Here is a 20283-nt window from a genome sequence, read left to right as displayed (position 1 = left end):
TCTTTCCTTTGTTATTACTGTTTCTACAGAGGATCTAATCTAGAAAAGTTTATTTCTCTCATTATTCATCCTAGAAATCTGTGTCAAATTTATTTTTATTCATTTCAAAGTCTTTTTATTGGTCAATGTCATATAATGGTGAAGACAGCCTTTTGTGTTTCAAATTGGAGGTTATGTTCTATTTCTATTTTGGGTGTATTAACAGTTGAATCTGGACCTGCAGTTTGATGTAAAATCAGACTGATTACAATATGTTGCTACTTCAGCAATGACTCTAGCTGTTGGAAAAAAGAGGATGCATGTTTTCAGTCTGCTATGTTTAAGCCACTTCATTTAAGACAAGGTGGGCACGGTCAATTAAAAACATAGAGCACACCTAGAATTGTGCTAGAATATATTTCACCTCCCACTGTTTTATCTTGTGCAAATTGAGACACTCCTGACGTCCACTGGAGACTATTCTGCAAAATACTTGGTGCCATTATTCCACAATTATTTTTGGAGTTTTTTTGTGTAAATTTTGCAAAGTTTTGCTGTACACATATTCACAGAAACAGAAACAAAAGAAAATGATTTCCTATAGGAAACTTCACTAAAATTGCAAAGTAAATCAGACATATTTAAAGTGACTATCTGAACTATATCAACTGTCTTAATATTGTTGCTTCCCCCTGCTAAAACAAGATCAGCACAGCATGTCTTCTTTCTATTATTTGGGCTGATTGCCGGTGTTGTCACCACTCACCATATGCTCAGAAGCACGTTACCAAATTCTTCCAAGCTACACAGGAAGTGGATTGGATTGTGAAAGACCAACCCAAATGGTGTTTGCATTTTGACAAATTTGTAGGGCAGTACAGTATCTCAGAGAGGAGGTCAGGTCTCTTGCTCCCCTGGTGCATTCACTATAGCTGCCCAATTTCCCTGCTTTGACAGGCTATAAGATACGTTCTTAAACCGCAAGGCGTTTTGCCTATTAGTGAATTTCTCTGCATTTTAATCCAAGAAGTAGGAAATGGGATCCTGTGCAAGTCTGCTGAGAATGGATTGATCATTTGCATGCTTATTGAGCTCAGTGGCTAAGGAGTTGGACTACAACCTGGGAGACCAGGGCTTGAATCCGCACCTAGCCATGAAGCTCACTGGGTGACCTTGGGCAAGTCACTGCCTCTCAGACTCATGAAAACCTTATTCATAGAGTTGCCATAAGTTGGAATCGACTTGAAGACAGTACATTAAAAATCATGCTTAGGATAGGTGAAACTGACCACAGGGGATGGGGGGAGGGGGGGAGAAGGACAGGTTTGAACATTTGCATGTTTATTGAGTTCAGTGGGATTTACTCCCATGCAATCATGCTTAGGATAAGTAAAACTGACCAGGGGGGAGGGAGGGATGGCTGGAGTGGGCAGGGGAAGAGGAAGAAGGGAAGAGGGGAAAGGCAGGTCTGATCATTTTCATGCTTACTGAGTTCAATAGGATTTACTCCGATGCAATCACGGTTAGGATAGGTAACACCGACCATGAAGGAGGTGGAGAGGGGGAAGGAGCGGATTGGAGGGGGCAAAGGAAGGGGGAGGGCAGGTTTGATCGTTTACATGCTTACAGAGTTCAGTGGTATTTACTCCCATGCAATCATGCTTAAGATAGGTAAAACTGACCATGGGAAGGAGGAAGGGGAGGGGGAAGGGGAAGGAGGAGGAAAGGGACAAGAGGGAGGGGATAGGAGGGAGGAGAAGGGAGGGTGGGTTCGATCATTTGCATACTTTTTGAATTCAGTGGGATTTATTTCTGTGCAATCATGTTTGAAAATGGAAATGGACTGCCTTCAAGTCGATCTTGACTTATGGCAACAAGGTTTTCATGGTACCCAGTATTCAGAGATTGTTTTACCATTGCGTTCCTCTGAGGCTCAGAGGCAGCGACTGGCTCAAGGTCACCCAGTGAGCTTCATGGCTGTGTGGGGATTCGAACCCTAGTCTACCAGGTCGTAGTCCAACACTGACCTGGGGGAGGGGCAGGGAGGGTAGGCGGAGGGAGAGGGGATTGGGTGGGTGGGCACTGGGCAGAGGGAAAGCCCCTTACCTTTCCAAAAGGAAAAGACTGTGAACAGTATAATTGCTTCTCAGGGTTTCCCCCAACTTTTTATTCTACAGCAGGCACATGTAGCCTCCCACCCAAATTTAAACCAAAGCTGTCACTGGCCACATCCACTCCAGGCCTTTATTTCACTTTAGACACTCATGGCTTCTCTCAAAGAATCCTGGGAAATGTAGTTAGGGAAGGGTGCTGAGAGTTGCTAAGAGATGCCCTGTTCCGCTCACAGACCTTCAATCAGAGTGGCTGACTGTTAAACCAGTCTGGCCACTGGAGCTCTGTCAGGTGAATAGGAGTCTCCTGTCAGCACCCATCACAAACTACACTTCCCAGGATTCTTGGGGGGAAGCCATGACTGTCTCACATGAAATCAAAGTCTGGTGTGGGTGTGGCCCTGATTAGCTAAGCCCAGCAGCTTTGAGTCTGGCTTTTACAACACTGACAGTTGGTTCTTACTGAGTATGCCCAACATCATTGGGTTCAAGCCAAAATTTCTTAAATTAAAAATCAGCCAGGCATTTTTTAACTTTTAAACTGCAGAAGATGAAGGTCAGAGAATGGGCAAGGTCAGTCATAGGATTACAGGTACTCTGTGAACATGGCTGATTTTTAATGAATTTCAATAGATTATGAGAACTCTCAGAGAAAAAAGTCCAAAAGGGCTCTGGGAGTTTTTTCCTCTTTTTAGATTTTGAACTCTCTGTTCTCTCTGTTTTGTGTATCACCATGAAAATTTAGAGGGTTGTTAAGCAAGTGTTTCTGATTTCAGGACTATAAGTTTTTTAAGGTTTTGTTTTGAAATGAGCTTATGGGAAGGATCAGAATGGTATGGGGGTATTTTCAATTTAACATTGCGGAATGTGAAAAATCCACACTGGCTATAGTATATAGCCACTCTTGTGACTGTATAGGCAGCCTTTCCCAAAGTTTGGGTTCCCAGATGTTGCTGGACTACAATTCCCATCATTTCTGACCATTGGCCATGCTGGCTGGGGCTGATGGGAATTGTAGTCCAGCAACATCTGGGGACCCAAAGGTTGGGAAAGGCTGGTTTAGATTTTAAAAAACAATACACGAAAGAACACTTATCCACGTAACTGCACATACAGCTCTTTCAAGAGGGTGTGAATAAAACATGCAGAAAGGCTACCTACTGACTCAGAATGCCTTGTTAATGGATAATATTCTTCTTCCTACTCTTTTTAGTCACTAAACAGTGAAATTTACTATACCTGGCCAAGTCATTTTGTGATCCAAATCAATTTCAGCAGGGGCAGTACCAAGGGTCAACATGCTCAGGCATCTTCCAGTCTCATGCCCCAGCAGGGAGCCCACCAATAACAGCCTGCTAGTCCTGCTCCTTCTCTTCACTGTTGTGCCCCCCTTACTTGTTCACCCACCTCTCACTCTGGCCCAGACAAAAGTGGTGGTGAGAAAGTGAAGCAATAGATGCCACTGGCTGCTTACTATTGTCTGATCTCTGCCTGGAGAGCACACAGGTAGAAGCAATAATGAGGACGAGGAACAGCAACAGCTGGTGCTAATGACAGTGAAAAGGTAGACTCACCAAAGGGTGAAGGGGGGGTTATGGAGTGTGCATGCACCAGAAATAATACTGTTAAAATAACAGTACAGCACCAGAAGATGATCTGCAGGTGATAATTAAATATTTCATTCAAAACAGGCTCAGGTCAATAAAAAGGTCTTAAACATGCATCTGAAAGAGTAGTCTGTTCGATTGTGCTTTATCTCAGATGGCAAAGAATCCCATATTTAAGGAGCCACAACACTGAAAGCCCTACAATTGACGATTAATTAAGATAGACTTTGGAAAAAAGTGAATTTCGTATGTTCTAGGAGACAGGTTTGATATATATTATATACTTATAGCTGATCTGTAACAAATCGGAAGTCAAGTTTTTCTTTTTATTTTTTTTTCTGTTGTATTGTTTGTTGTATTTGTATTTGTTTTTATAAAAATTTGAATAATAAAAAAATTATTATAAAAAAAAAACACTGAAAGCCCTACTAAAGATGAACAGAAGGCAAATAAGTAGGAAATCTCAGTACCACCAGGAGGTCCTCTACCTCTACTTACATGGGTACAGGGAAAGCAGCTGCAATTAGAATATGGATGAGCAGGTTTTTCATTTGCTCTCCCACCTCTGACATTATCTTCAGATGCCATCATTGAGTTGGAATCAGTGTCATGCTAGCGCATTTCTCTTCAGATATTATTGTTCGTACAGAACTAGAAACAGTATCAACATGCATAGACAAGGATCCTAGATATTAAGTGGTCAAAAACAAGACCATTGCTATGCCAAGACAGTTTTCATAAGTCATGTGCAGATTAAGTTTTATATTTCCCACATACACAAATTGAATGAAAAACCTACACTGACTAGAACATACATTTTAAAAGAAATATTCTTTTAACACAACCATTACTAACATACAAGATTGAGAAAATTTATACTAAAGAGAGCTCTTAGTGTCACTTGTGAAAAATGTTGCAAGAATCAAGGTTGCTTAGTACAATGAAGGATCTCCAAGAACTAGTTAAGAACATGAATAAATGTGTGAACGTTTGTGGTTGACTGCAAATAAACTGGGGCCAAATAAGAGTATGGGCAATCGGCGTTTTGGGTATAATAAGCTAAGAAGGAAGCAACTAATCAGCTCTGTGCTGCAAAAAATAGTGATACCACCCACAAGCTTTATATTATAGAGGATTGCACTACAAGTCACTAAAAGTGTAGCAGATGTAATGTGCTTTGTACACACACTTAACACATTGCAATCCATACTGATGCAAATCAACATGCCAAAATTTCAACGTGCAGGGAATTATTTTGCATGCAGTATTCCACTGTGCAAGCCCCCCATCCACACAGTCTGAAGCGGTACAGTTCAGGTACAGATTTACCTCCTTATCTGTTTGTGAGAACTAGGCTTCAGCCTTTCTCCAGAGTTCCAGCTTGAAAGGCTCTTAACTGTGCAATCCTATGCTAGTCTACTCAGAGGTTAAGCCCCACTGAGCAATGGTACTTGCACCCAAATAAGTGTATATGCTACAGGGGATTGCAGCCTAGATATTACAGTGGTACATAAACCTTGCCAACATATCTAATTATAAGGTTGTTCTGAATGAGCTTGTGAAGAGCCCAAAAATAAAGAGCAGGGGTAGCCCAACATTTTGAAGGCATCACTCTGACTCTTCTTGATCTAGGACATTCATTCAGATGAAAATAATGCTTTAAATGTCACTCATGCTGGGTACTCTTATGCATGTTTATGTTGGAGGAAACCCACTGACTTACTTCCTAGGAAGGGTATGTAGATTTGATGTCAGTGCACAGCCTCACCGTTTGCATGTTTACTCAAAATCGAGTCCTATTGTGTTCAGAAGGTCTTACTTCCAAGCAAGCAAGCATAGGTTTGAAGGCTCAATTTCACTTTTCTGAGTACAAAAAGGCAAATAATACACTACACATGTCTACACCAATCTGCAATAGTATTTGTCTGAACAATTAAGAGATAGTTGTCTTTACTAAAAATGTCAAAAGAAAAATTGCTTTGACAAGTCCAGCCTACAGCATAAGCAGATAACACAATTTGATGTGAAGTTTAATTGCATCAACATGCATGTGCAATGTGTTAAGCACAACCCCACCACTACATCCGAGACAAACCTTAAGTGACTTATACCACAATCCTCTGTGTCTACTAATAAGAATATCTCATAGTATTCAGTCGAGCTTAGTTCCAGTTAAGTGGCACAAAGGATTGCAGTTTTAGGCTGCAGCCCTTACCACACTTGCTAGGGAGTAAGCTCCATTGAAAATAGTACTTCTAAGTAAACATGCATAGAATTGTACAGTAAATATTGATTTAGAATAAGCAAGGCCAGTGCCATGTTTGATGGGGGCCTGGGCAAGATGCCCTCCAGTGACCCCTCCCCAATGCCTCCTTGATGACTCTCTAATCAGAGGAGGATGGGAACAAGAGGCAGAAGAGGGGGTGAGCAGCAGCAATGAGAGCTCCAGCTGTCTGATTCTCCCTTAGCCCAATACTGTAAAGAGAAGCACTAGGCAAGGCAGCTCCAGCTGCTGTCTCCACTGGCACCATCTTGGGCACCAAAGAAAAGCCTCTTTGCTGGTAGGTTCTCTTTGCTGCCCAACATAACTTCCCCACCACCCCAACTTCTCTAAAGCTTTGCTTATGGGACACTGGGGACAACATCAGGGAAGCATGTAATTCCATGCTATCTAAAGATACAAGAAGAGCCCTATTGGGCCCATCTAGTCCAGCATTCTGTTCTCACAGTGGCCAGCTTACAAGCGGGACATGAGCACAACAGAAATCTCCTACTTATGAGTAGTCTCCCATTCATGATCTGTAGCAATTGGTATTCAGAGGCATACTGCCTTGGACACTGGAGATAATACATAGCTATTGTGACTAGTAGCCATCTAAGCAAACCAGTATATACCACTGCAGTTATACTTCCTGCTTGTATGCATATATGACCACATAGTCATATATTTTATTCAAGGTCATATTTGGCTAGAATGTACACCACCCACTGATTTTATTCTCAGCATCCTTAACCACCTGGATGGTTGTGGCCTAGCCTGTTAGTCACAATCCTGTTTTGTTATCAATATCAATCCCATAAGTATAAATGTACCACAATTGAATGTTTACTCTCTTAATAGCTAATGTAACTTAATTATTTAAATCATTATGCATTTAAAACATTTTTGGCAAGTTAAAAAAAATCTTTGTCAAACTTTGTGACATTGCTCTCCAAAAAGAAAAAGTGGTTTAAAGTATAGTATAGATTGCCAATCTCTTGGAATGGGTTAATAATATGTAGGCTCTGCACACTCATCTCTTCAGTGTAAATGACTTGCTTATTAAGTACCACAATGTTAAATATGTATGAAAGAAATATGTAATCTTGAGGCAACACTAGCTACATTGCACCAATGAAAATGTCTGTAAGCTCAGTTCTAATAAAATAAAAAGAGAACATGCCATTAAATAAAAGAGGATGCTGACAGACTAGGGTACTTGAGTCTTAATACTATTGGTCTCCATGTGAAATCCACATTAAAGTGATTTCGGAAATGCATTGTGTGAGCTTTCATCTCAGATCTCTTGCAGCTCAAAACTCAATAAACTCAGGCAACATTTTCCTGGTTCACCACAGTGTAGCATCATCAGTATTCAAATCATTATCTGACTCACTGGGGGAGGGAGAAGAGAAGGAAGAATATTTCAGCCCACACAAGGGAGCAAAACAATTTTACAATTAGTAATTTAAAACACTAATTCAGGGACGACTTGGAGAAGTCTTACAGGTTTGAAACAACAAAGTCCTTAATAACATAAGGTTTCTCTACACACAGTTTAGATAATTTATAATTCAGATTCTTCAAGAGCATCTAGACCTCAGCAGGAAAGACAACAGCTGTCTTTAGCCTCCAAATCAAATAAGGAAAAATAGCATCTACTTACCTTTAAAGCGCATTTCTGCCCTGTCACCTTATGAAAGCACTCTAGTACTTTGCCATTAATGCCAAGGCCCAGCACTCGCTTAGAGATTTTGTAGTCATCTGTGACTGCATGTTTCTTTATTTCCCCCTTGACAGGGACAGCTCCACCAGACAAAGGTCTTGGGCTGCTTTTGCTTTCCTCCTGACTCTCAGATGGGGGTTCCTGCTGACTCTTGCTTTGTTCCATAGCAGGCAGTCGTTCCAAATTCAGAAAAAGCAGTGGCCAGTCCCACCTTAAATACACCTTCTTCTGTAGAGTAATCCCATCAAGTAGATCAAGACAAACATTTCAAGCAGCCTGGATCCATTACCCAGAGTTCCCACTAGAGGATCACCTTTTAAAAACATTAACAGAAATTTTTGTTAATTATAAAATGCGTATGAACATAAGCTCTGCTAGGTCAGATCTAGAAATGTGAAGACCCAGGGGAAAAACAGAAGAATTTGAGGGGGAGAGGGGTTTTTTTCCCTTTCAAAATTTTCCTTTCCCCCCTCCCCCAGGGCCTTCACATCTCTAGCTCAGATCAAAGTTCTATTTATTTCCTGTTTCTCAGAGTGGCTAGCCAGATGTCTCTGAGAAGCCCACAGGAAGGACATGAGTACAACATCACTCTCTCATTGTTTATTCTCCAGTATCTGTCATCCAAAAGCATGTTGCCTCCAATTAAAAGTGGCCAGGTGAAGAAAATAATAGGGCTCTTGTGCCTTTAATAGTTGTGTAAAACAAAAAACTTCAGCAAGTGTGCTGTCCTCTTTTTCACCTGATTACTCTACACTGATGCTGGTTGTAGTTTATCGCCATCTGACTGGTAACCATTGATAGGAGAATAATAGACTGTTATCTATACTCCTTCCTCACTTGATTCTGTACCATGGGACATGTGGCTTACAGAAAACAAGCAAAACAATTCACTCAGTAGCCTCATGGCACATCATGAGTGCAGCAATCAGGATGACCCAGGGATGCCTTTTTTTTTTACTGGAAGGATGCCTGTGCTTTTAATGGTTGTACAAGACAGAAAATCAACAGGTGATGGTGAAGTGCTAGCTTTCATTGCATCCTATTGCAACAAATGCTGCTGCTCTTGAATTACTGACTACTGTGCAGTTATTGAAAGCATAAGCACCCTGTCAGAAAAAAGTGTGGCAACCCTAAATTAACCTAAATTTTGTTAGAGTAAAAAGCAGCATTAGTAAAGTATGAAAGCATTCTATAACTAGTACATGTATTTAAAGCAAAAAAAAAAAAGCATTAGTTTTCAGCTTTAAATTGGTACAATGGCTCACCTCAGCAAAATTTAGTCACCTGATTTTGGGACACTTGAGTGGGCCTGCACTAAAAACTGGTGAATGGGCTCCATGAGAATAGGAAATAAGGCAAGACCCCACCATGAGATTACTTCTAGACAGTAATGTTTGTGAGAATTAAGTGAGCCAAATCATTCATTGTACCTGGCACCTTCTGCTGTATTCTACTGATATGCCATTATTGTTAACAACTTGAGTGACTAATGTTGAAAGGCAGGGCATATATATAATAACAATATCTGCAAGTCAGATCAGAACAATGTCAGTACTTGCACAGATTAGCAGTGATTAGCATAGGCAGCAAAATAATGGCAACATCCAGCCATCATAGCACCAAATAATATCATAGGAACTACTTTTTCTTTTACATACTTACTCTTTAGCTTTTAATTTTGGTACTACACTGGCTAAAGAAGATGTTGCTTGAGAACATCCTAAGATCCCAACAGGCACTGGAAACTGGGGCTGGGATGGGAAGCTGAGGAAGACCAATTTACATCCCATTTTATGGAAGCATCCCCATAATCTTACTTTTAATCCATATCTTTTATTTAAATATGGCTACAAGTGCTCTGCCCATGGAGATTGCAGGGCCATGACGAGGGTCAGGTTTTCAAATTAGAGCTCTGATTACATAGCCATGAGAAGTCTCTGTGTAGAAGTTGGTCACTACCAACATAAAGGAGCACTCTTTTAATGAAATTTGGAGAACTAAAAACAAAAAAAAAATTCAACTGAACAGGAACTAACAGAAGAGACTTAAGTCACCCTTTCTCCACAACAGGAGTTGAGAACCTCCGGTCCATGGGCCAATCTTGGCTTGCCAGGGGATCCAAGTTGGCTGACAAGGCCATTTTCCCCAAACCGTGCCCACCTGCCCATCAGCTGATGTCACAGTAACATCATCTGATGGATGCAAAGGTGGAATGAACTCCTGCTTTGTCTTGCAGAAGCACAGCCAAACCAAGCAGGATATAACCCCAGCTACTCCAAACAGCTGTCTTTAATAACAGTGGGAAGATCAGGAGTAGGGAATCACCGGCCTTCCAGTTGTTGATGGGATCCAGCTCCATCAGTTCCAGCCAGCACGGCCAACGGTCAGAGATTATGGGAGTTATAGGTTCCCCACACCTGGGGTAGAATATCCCCAAGTTATAGGGAGAAATGACTCAACAGGTCAATCTACCCACTCTCTGCTGTAACCAAGGCAGAAGGTCCATCTAAGAAGGTCCATCTATGCAAGCAAATGGCTAGGAGGCCCCTCTCTCTCAAGCCTAGCTATGGTTGCCAGGTTTAAAACCTGAAAAGCTCCCTTGTCTTTTTAAGAATTCTAGGTAGCGGAGTTTTCCCAGGGGCTGCTTTCCCTAATCTCCAACCACATTGATGGGGAAAGGGTCGCTTCTAAAAAGGAGCTATGACAGGCTACTGTTCGGCACCATAGGAGCTGTCCTGTGGCATTCAGCAGGGTTCCATCTTGTCCCCCATACTATTTAACATCTATATGGAGCTGCTGGAAGCTGTAATCAGGAGATTTGGAGTGAGGTGTCATCAGTCTGCAGATGACACCCAACTCTATCTCTCTGTTCCATCTGAATCAGGAGAGGCAGTTGAAGTGTTGGACCGGTGCTTGGAGGCAGTGATTAGCTGGATGTGGGCCAATAAATTGAGGCTGGATCCTGAAAAGACAGAGATGTTATGAGATCAGAGTTCTAATGTCTGGGTGGTTGAGAGACAGCCTGTTCTGAACAGGGTTGCACTCTCCTAGAAGGAACAGTCTGCAGCCTGGGGATATTCCTGGATCCACTGTTGTCACTGTAGGCTCAGATGGCCTCAGTGGCTAGGCATAGGAATGGGATCTGTTGGCTGGAGCCCGTTCAAAACCATTCTGTCAACCTAACAGAGTGCCATTGATTCCAGTTTGTTCCTTATATGCTAGCTGCTACTTTTACCAATCCGTGTTTTTTTTGCTCTGAAAAAATATCAATAATATTGATATTTTGAAAGGAAATACTGATATTTTGCAAGGAAATATTGACAAATTGTCATTCTTATAAATGTTTTAGAGGTGGATTTTTTAAGTCCATTTGCAAAAATACTGTAGTTGCAGAAATTCACTACATTAAAGTCCGATCCTCAGCTTTGAGAATAATTGAATTCATGGAAAATTCGATAGCAAATCCAAATTGGGCAGAATTCTAGCACATCCCTATCTATGAGTATCTTTTTCCAGCTCCGGCTTGTTCATCAGCTTCAGCCCCTTCTGAACAGAGATGACTTGGCCACAGTACTCCATGCTCTGGTAACTTCTAGACTGGATTATTGCAATGCGCTCCGTGTGGAGCTGCCCTTGAAGATGACTCAAAAACTTCAACTGGTCCAAAATGCAACTACCAGATTACTGGCTGGAGTTGCTTTTAGATCTCATATAACTCCTGTTTTAAAACAGCTGCACTGGTTGCCAGTTTGCTGCTGGGCTCAATTTAAGGTGCTCACACTAGTATTTAAAGCCCTAAATGACTTAGGTCCCAAATAACTGAAAGATCATCTCCTTCCCTTCAGAGCCTCTCGGGTGTTGAGATCAGCAGAAGGGGCCTATTTGGTAGTTCCATCTCTCTCAGAAGCTCGGGGAGTGGTGGCATGGGAGAAGGCATTCTCTGTGGCAGCCCCTAAGTTGTGGAACTTCTTCCCCACTGAGATGCATCTGGCAACCTCACTATACAGCTTTAGGCAAATGCTAAAGACACACTTCTTTACCCTGGCCTTTGACACCTGAGATGTATATTTTTAGGACCCACCCTTTTGTGATTCTGGTTGTTTTTAACATTGTATTTTAAGGTTGTTGTAACCTGCCCTGCTTCACATGGCGGAGATTTGCTTACAATACCGTTCAAGGTCTGAATTGGCAACGCTCAACTCCACAGCAGGTGAAGAACTCCAGTATAGGAGCTGTACCATACTAAGCAGCTCACTTGTGCATAGAGACAGGTCAAGGAACAGTGCCGGCTCAACCATGAGGCAAGAGGAACCAGCTGGATTAGAAGCCCGATTGCAAGAGTGGTAGAACAGGTGGCAGCTTTCCCCATCTGCCCTCCTTCAAAGACAAAGCCAGGAAAGCTAGCCATGGAAAATTTGTAACTGCAGCTGTCCTGGGGCAAAGACACCAGTGGTGATAACAGCAGAGCATGTGCGTGCATGTGTCATGTGCAGGAATTGGGGAAGGCAACAAGCATGGGAACTAATTGTTCATTCGCTCACCCATTTGGGTCTTAGCTGGTTAAACTATTGGAAGTAGCAAAGATGTCCACCTGCCCACCTGGTACGGCAGACCACCAGCCACCTAGAATGCTCACGCACGAGGATGCAGAAGCCAAACAATCTGGCACCTAATCCAAATGGCTCCCCTCATCTGATAAGTCAAGCCAGCACTGCTCCCTGACCTGTCTCTACCCACGGGTGAGCTGCTTGGTATGTTATATCAGCACTTCAGGAAGTGAGTGTGTTTAGGACTGCAACCTCACTGGGTGACCTTGGGTCAGTCACTGTCTCTCAGCCTAACTTACTTCACAGGGTTGTTGTGGGGATAAAATGCGGAGAGGGACAGCCATTAATGTCACCTTGAGTTCCTTGGAGGAAAGATAGGATATAAATATAATAAACAAATACATACATAAACTTCAGTGTTCTTATCAATTGAGTTCTTTCTCTGCTTTAAAGCAACCTGAAGGAAGGAAGGAAGGAATGGACGAACAAACAAATGTGGGGGGAGATTAAGGCTGCAATCCTAACCCCACTTACCTGGGAGTAAACCCCACTAAATTTAACAGGATTTACTTGAGTAAACATTGGTAGGATTGCTGTCTTAATAGTAATGTTTCTATAACTAGATGATGGGGGTATATCAGCAATAGAAAGCAAGATTTTTTAAAACATTTTTAGTATGAGTTGTTGAAGCTGGTATCCAAGATTTAGCTCCTTCCCTAAAGCCTCTATAAATTTAATCTCAAAGTGAAGTAGTAAATGGATCTCATCTCTAGTGCACATGTATGGCATCATGCACACGTGGCCATTTTACATGCTTATTTTGAGCTGCTTATAAACACAGTACTTTTTAAAGTATACATTTTTATTATTTATTTCTTTTTAGGGTCTTGCATTTATTCCCCACCTTTCTTCCATCATGGAACCCAAGGCAGCATACATGTGGTTCCCAGACAGCCTTCCATCCAGGTACTGCCCAGACCTGCTTAACTTCAGCAAACTGGTGCCTTCAGACCATACAGAAGCTAAACAGTGTTGCGATCTCTCCATTTTTATCATCATCATAACCGTGAGAGGTAGGTTAGGCTGACAGAAAGTAGCCCACCCAGTGAAGGGGGGGGCGCGCCATTTACTAGCTAGTCTCAGGCAGCAAAATGTCTTGGGCTGGCATTGTCCAGGAAAAAAAGTAGTCCTCCATCTCCCCTACGCACCATAAGTCACAAAGTGGAGCAAAGGGGCTTTCTCAGTTGCGGAGTGGGGGTTGGGGAGGGAGAGAGAGAAGGCGGGACAAAAGCGTTGTGAACAGAGCGAGGCGAGGGACGGATATTACCTGCGTTAAGCGCATGCTCCTCACAGGTGGTCGCTCTGTTGCTGCTCCATCAAACGGGTGGCAAGGAAGGAGGGACAAGAAGGGCCGGCAGCCATAGAGCGCTTCTCCAGCCCAGCCAAGGCTTTTCCTCAACCGCGTAGGATAGGCTTAAGCGGCCGCTCATATGACTCCCGGCCCGGCCCAACCCGGTCTCGCCAAGGCCACCCGCCGGGAAGGAAGGGAGGAGGGGCGTGCGGGAGGGGGAGCACGTGCTCTGGGACACCTGGCGGCGAACGGCGGGAGTAGGCGGGCAGAACAACGAGACGTGTGTATGTGTTGCTTCTCGTGGCGGTGGCGGTGGTGGGCGGGAACATGGATCGCAGGGAGGGGGAAAGAGCAGCGGAGGAAGGTTCACTATCCTAGCCATCGTTGAAGGGAATGGCGGGGGCCAAGGAGTGAAGGGCGACTTTGGTGTGCGGCCCGGCGGTTCTAAATTAAGGCGGATATGCAGCCAACCAACTGCAGGTCGGACTCGGAGCACGCCAGCCGCACGGAAATGGGTCCCTGAAGCAAACGGCGAAGAGTCGTGAAGACGCCCGCCGTTTGGGGTGGCCGTTCGCCCAATCTGGGTTGTGGGGGGGCTTCTTTCAGAAAGGAGCGCAAAATAGGGCGGACACGGTGATGCTTTTTCTTTTTAAGGCACATCTCTAGAAGGGCCTGGGTAGGAGAAAACTTCCCCTTGCTCGTAATGCCCCTGAAATGTCATGGTGAATCACGCTACTGAGGGGATGGAGCTAGCTGTTTTGTTTCACGGTTAAGCTGTTCCGCAGCGGAATTTGCACTGAGAACAGAGTCCCATATATGAGAGAGAGAGAGAGAGAAAATGCCCTGAAGAGCAAAGTCCGCTGCCGCTGTATTTATCTACACGTTCTAGGGTTTGTGTTTTAAGGGGAACGACTGGAGGAAGGGGGAGGGGAGGACAACTGCGCAGCGACTTCACGGACCAGAAGACTGCTCAGTGAAGAAGAGAGGGCGGGCTATTTACAACAAACCTAATATTATTCTTTAGATTTGGGTTCCGGCGCATAACGATTGCCTACAGTGCAGTTTTGAGATAGTAGCAGGGCGACATCTGTTGGTCGAAGATGGCGAAGGCCAATAAGATGAAAGAAAGAAAAAGACGGGAAAGCAAGATGGTGGCACAGTAAAGGGAGGGGGGAAAGGCTTTCAGATTTTAAGACTGTCGACAGCGGGTCTTTCGCCTCTTACTTGGAAGAGCGAGAAAAAGGGCGGTACACCGTGGGCACAATAGTTAAAATCCTTACAGCGGAACGCCGAGGCTCAATCCAGTCTGGGTAACGCTGCCCTTCCTATACGCACCAGCTGCTAATCCTGTATGTGTTGGGGTCTCTTGTCAATTTATGAGAGGCATCCTGCATATGCAGTGCTCAGATGTGCTTTGTCTTGCCTATATCAAAAGGTGGAGCCCTTAGCACTGACTAGAGAACACAAGTATGGCTAAGACCAGTTCATCTCGCTGACATAATTTTTGTATACAAATACTGATTAAAAAAAAAATCTCCATAACACTGACATTTGGAGAGATTTGGATAATAATAAAAGAAAGTCAGATTTGAGGTAATTAACTGCTGTGTCAACCAGTAATTGATCCAAACAACCACTATGACAGAATATCAATATACCCCCAGAGATTCTTTCTATACCTCCTCCTGCACACCAGCTGAATCCTCTGCTTGTCTAGACATGCTCATGCCCCCTGCCCTGGAACCAAGTTCTCCCCAAATGCAGCAGAAGCCACTGGAGAACAGAGATTAATTGGAGTATTGTTTTTAATCTTTAACCAAGCCATTACCTGGTTAGTTACACTAATTAATAAATACATGCTCTCAGTTTTATGTGTTTTTGTCTGTCTGAAAATGTTTACAATTTTGAAATTTGGGTGTAGTTTTAAAATTGTTTAAATATGTGTTTTAATTGTAGATGGAAGTTTCAGTTTGTGCACCGCCCAGAGAGCTTCGGCTATGGGGCGGTATAGAAATTTAATAAAATAAAAAAATAAAATAAAAGTTCTAAGCAAAAATAATGTGCAACATTTTGTTTGGGGGGTTAAATGTCCAGTGAAGATATAAAAGTTATGGTTTCCACAGCAACTCAATCAGTGCTGATCAGATTTTTACATGATAGTAAGAGGCTCAACTCACCATGTTCAGCACGTGAGCACATTAATTTCACAGGGAAACATGATGGTGCATTTTTATCAGAACAAGGGGAGCCAGCAAGCATAGCATGTGTAGTCTCATGTACATAAATGTATGTTATATTAGGGTGTTTACCCAGTACTCATAATTCCACTTCAGTGGGGAGAAGATGAGACGAAAAGTAAATCACATATGACAGATGTTAATGTTGCTTAATACTCTAAGGAGAGACAGCTGCATAAAACCCCATCAAGAATTCAATTAAGTGTCTTCGGGATCAGACTGGATTTTGCATTCTGCACATCAGCAGCTATATGGGTTAAGACAGAAATTACAAATGCTAATGAATCCCCTTACAATATAAGTTGAGTGCTAGCTTGGGTTAATAGAATCATTCTGTTAGAGCTATAAAAAGTAAAAATACTGCACTGATGGAGGAAAGGTTGACATGTCTAGCTGTGAGAGGATCCCTATATATGTCAGCTTTGCAACAAAGGACGAAAGGGTGATGTGTTTTTTTCTGTGGGAATGCTGCAGCAATGGGAGAAACTGCATCTGGTGGAATTAACTGTTTCAAGGCAACTCTTGGCACAGGAACCTTCTCAAATTATTTGAGAACCTGAGAAGAATTATTGATTAATAATTTAAAACTGGTGTGGAGTCTACTAATATCTGCTTCCAAATTGTTTCTTCCTAACAAAAGTTGCTGCAGTTTAGCAATATCAGTTATGGAAGCCTTTGTTTATATTTTTAGTTTTGCTGAAGTTTTTTGTAGAAAATTACAAGAAAAGAATGCAAAACAGGAGATTCTGTGAGAATAACCACTGAAATCTGTCATATGACAGAAGTATTACCCTGGACACATGATGGGGAGTGGCAATTAGGTTTGCCATAAGTATAGTACAAAATGTATGTTTCTATGAGCTTAAAGTTTATTAAGAAAGATGCATTTATTTCTCTGATTTCTACCTTGCTCTAAGCAGGCCCTCCCTTAGCATGTGCGGGGCCCGAGGCAAAAGCATAGTTGCGCCCCCCTCACATTCTTTCTCTATATATCCTTTCCTCCAGGCAGCGGCAGAGGCTTTGTATTTCGGCTGCTAGGAGCTTGCGGCTGCGGCTCCCTTTTTTGCAGCCTTTGGGGGCAGTGGCTTTGTATTTTTCGGCTGCGGCTCCCTTTTTTGCAGCCTTTGTTGTAGACTCACTTAGTGTTTCTTGCTGCGAGGTTTTCTCCTTCTCAGCTTGCTACCGTAGCCGTCAGGAGACCGCTGCTGCACCTCTTCCTCCTGGCTCTTTTCTACGCTCCCCTCAGCTCGCTAATGCGGCTGTGAGGAGGACGCGGCTGCTGCTTTTATATGCAGTTTGCCAAGTGCAGGGCCCCCCCAAAGTGCGGGGCCCAGGGCAACTGCCCCACTTCCCGGTGCCTAGGGGCAGCTCTGGCTCTAAGCATTCTAGACGTATAGAGAGGTAGAAGCAGTGAAGGCATTTAAAAACAATTTTTATAAGAACATGTTTTGCTCATGCTTAAAACAAGCAATAAAAAGTATTTTTTGTGTGTGTTTTACATATTATTTGTTAAACTTGTTAACTGCTTGTTACACAAAAAGATCTCCAAATGACTTATGTTATATTTAAAAACAAATAGAAGTTTAAAATACATTATAATATAGACACATTCACACAAAACCACATACAGTTTATTAAAAACACACATAAAACTCCCCAAAAAGTTTTGGCAGCACACAGACAGCATAACAACATTATCATAGTCCAAAAGCCTGGAGGAAAAATCCCTGGCATGGAATTTGTCTTTTTCACAGCTGTCGCACACTGGGTGTATCAGGAGGATATAGGGCCCAAGTACAGAGTGGGAAAGGGTAGACTTACTGGGCACAGAGACCCTAGCCCAGATTGTAACCCTATTACCATGAAGGGAAAAGTTGAGACTAAATTGCTTGATCATGCTTTAGGATATTTATGGAAATTCATTTCCCAGTATCTCTCTTGTCTAGATGAGAGATGCTGGAGTGAATCAAAAAGCAAAGCAGAACAAACAGCATTCTGCACAGTGAGTAGCTGGCCCAGGTCCTTCTCTAGAACAGAGAGTGCATTTTGTGCTGTTTGACTTGTAGTTTGAGAGAGACAGGGATGTGTGCTTCCCTATGTGACATGTACTCGCCAGAGTGGCAAGTCCTAGAGTTCCTTGTGCCTAGGTAGGAGGCAGTGACAGCTTGTAAGGGAGAAAACATAATAATTGGATATATTGATTCTAGGGATAGTAGGAGCCAGTGCTTTTTGCTGTTTTGTCTATTCAATGTGAACTTGCTAGAGAAATCGACTTTGGGGAGATAATTCATGGTTTTGCAATGAAAAAGATCCAAAAAATAAGATTTAAAGTGAAATTGGTACATTTATAAAATGTTTGCAGCTGTGATGGACCATTAGAATAGAAACAAATATTGAAATAAGGTAATTATTATAACCAAAAAGTTAACAAACTTATTAGCAAGCTTTGTAGGGCTCCTCTTCATGTTAGAAGTTATATTAAAGAAAAATAGCAAAAAGGAGGAAAGGGTATTTGGGACATGGTAGAAAAGCCCCAGTATGAGCCAATCTCAGAAATGTAGAACATATAATTTCAGAATTAAATAGAAATCTTTCTTTCACAAATCATGACGTTGCATGACTTCCCGGAAGGAGTGCTCTGCTGGTGGTGCCTCTGAGTGAGCTCTGTCTCAGAGGAAGCTTTCTTCAGTTAAAAACCAGTCAAGAGGAATTTTTGACTGGTGTAAATGTTCTCCAAGGCAAAGGTGAACCGAAGAGATTATCCACGGAACTTCGTTGAGCTGTAGATAGCTGGAATTGATCAGGAATCCCCTGAGATAAGAAGGCTGATCTAGCAGCGGAAGACGAAGTCAGGACTTCCAGCAAGCTGTGCTGAAAAAAAGCGATATGTTTTTTTTCCTTAAAAACGTTCTATAACGAGCGAGCCTCCTTCTGTCTAAATCTTATCATTGGGTTTAAATTACTACAGTAAAAGAGACTTGTTTACGAATCAGCAATTGAGAAACCTGGGTGAGTCACACTTTTTTCCTTTTATATAAAATTAAAGAAGAAAGAAAATTTAAAGAACTTAATTTATAGTTTAATGACAAAAGGCTGGCTTGAATTTGGAATTATAAAGAATAAAACGGATGAGAGGCAACTTATCCGATAAGATGATTTGATTATTTGAAGGAAATATATCTGGGACTATTTTCTTTTTCTTTTTTTTGGACTATTCTCTTTGGACGAATCTGCTGTTCGTGTATGTTACTGACGGTTGGGTGCTGTGAACCAAACTTGTTTTGCATTGCTGGACGTGCAGGAGATAAGAACTGTGCTGGCTAGATCATATTAACAGGCCTGGAATATTAACTCTTTTGTTGTTGGGGGAAAAAAAGAAACAGACTTCCTCTAGGTTTGGGAACATTGGTTAATAGCAGAAACTAAAGGTTTTTTTTTTCAAGAATGACAACTAGGAAAGCAACTAAAGCCCTGGAGCGAAGAGGTTCAACTGATGCACAGGAAGGGGCTGTCTCCCCAGACATGTTCCAGAAAATAATGGGTGGGATTAGTGATCTTAAACAAGATCTCAAACAAGAGATGAAACAGGATAGACAAGAAATTAAAGATGAATTTGGCAAAATGAAGATGGAATTGAAAGATATAAAAGAACATATCAAAATAGAAGTGGATGAGATTAAAGGCACAATTGGGCAAATAACACAGGAGGTAAAAAAAGTTAAAGGAAAGGTGCAAATCTTGGAGAACAGAACAGATATATTAAATATGGAATTGGAAAAGATTTGGATCATATCGTTGTGATGGAATTGAGAGATAAAGAATATTGTTTGAGATTTCGTGCAATTCCTGAAGAAACAGGTGAAGATATCAGAGATAAAATGGTTAATGCTCTGGTAAAATTTTTGGATTGGAATGAAGATCTGATGGAATTTGAAATAGATAAAGTTTATAGAATCAATTCAAGATATGCAACAATGAAAAAAATTCCAAGAGATGTGCTTGTGCATTTTGTAAAAAAGAGGACCAGAGATATGGTATTACAACAACATTTCAATAATATCTTTAAAATTGATGGCAAGGAAATACTGGTGATGAAAGAAATCCCTATTAGACTTTTACGCAAGAGAAAAGAATATGCTTTCTTTACAGAAAAACTTAAACAATGTAAAATTCAATTTAGGTGGGATGTTCCAGAAGGAATGATTTTTACATTCAGACAACAAAAATATCGATTGAATACTGTTCAAAAAGCAAGGGACTTCTTGAGAAAAGCTTCAAAAGACATGGAAGAAGACAAACTCAAAGACATGGATATAATTCCTGGGAAACAAAGACAACAGGAACATGCAGAAGAGGGAAAGGAAGATGATGGATTAAAGGGAGCATCAGGTACTTTTTAAAATACATGCTTAAAGATGGATTACAAATATCTAACTTGGAATATAAATGGAGCCAATACGTCGCA

General features: G+C 41.9%; 1 protein-coding gene across 1 annotated transcript in view; it reads right to left on the bottom strand.

The window, feature by feature from the left end:
- Positions 1–13779, bottom strand: part of MAPKAPK3 (MAPK activated protein kinase 3) — a 103823-nt gene extending 90044 nt beyond the window's left edge. Inside the window, exons 1-2 of the mRNA XM_061617878.1 lie at positions 13558–13779; positions 7624–7996 (exon numbers count right to left, since the gene is read on the bottom strand). Of these exons, the coding sequence (XP_061473862.1) occupies positions 7624–7848 (225 nt within the window). The 5' untranslated portion in view covers positions 7849–7996; positions 13558–13779. The remainder of the gene's footprint in view (positions 1–7623; positions 7997–13557) is intronic.
- Between the last annotated feature and the right edge of the window lie 6504 nt (positions 13780–20283).

The sequence above is a fragment of the Rhineura floridana genome, chromosome 3 (genome assembly GCF_030035675.1).
Source record: "Rhineura floridana isolate rRhiFlo1 chromosome 3, rRhiFlo1.hap2, whole genome shotgun sequence".
NCBI lineage: Eukaryota > Metazoa > Chordata > Lepidosauria > Squamata > Rhineuridae > Rhineura > Rhineura floridana.
Note: the sequence above shows the minus strand (reverse complement) of the source record. Positions and strands in the feature narration are given on the sequence as shown.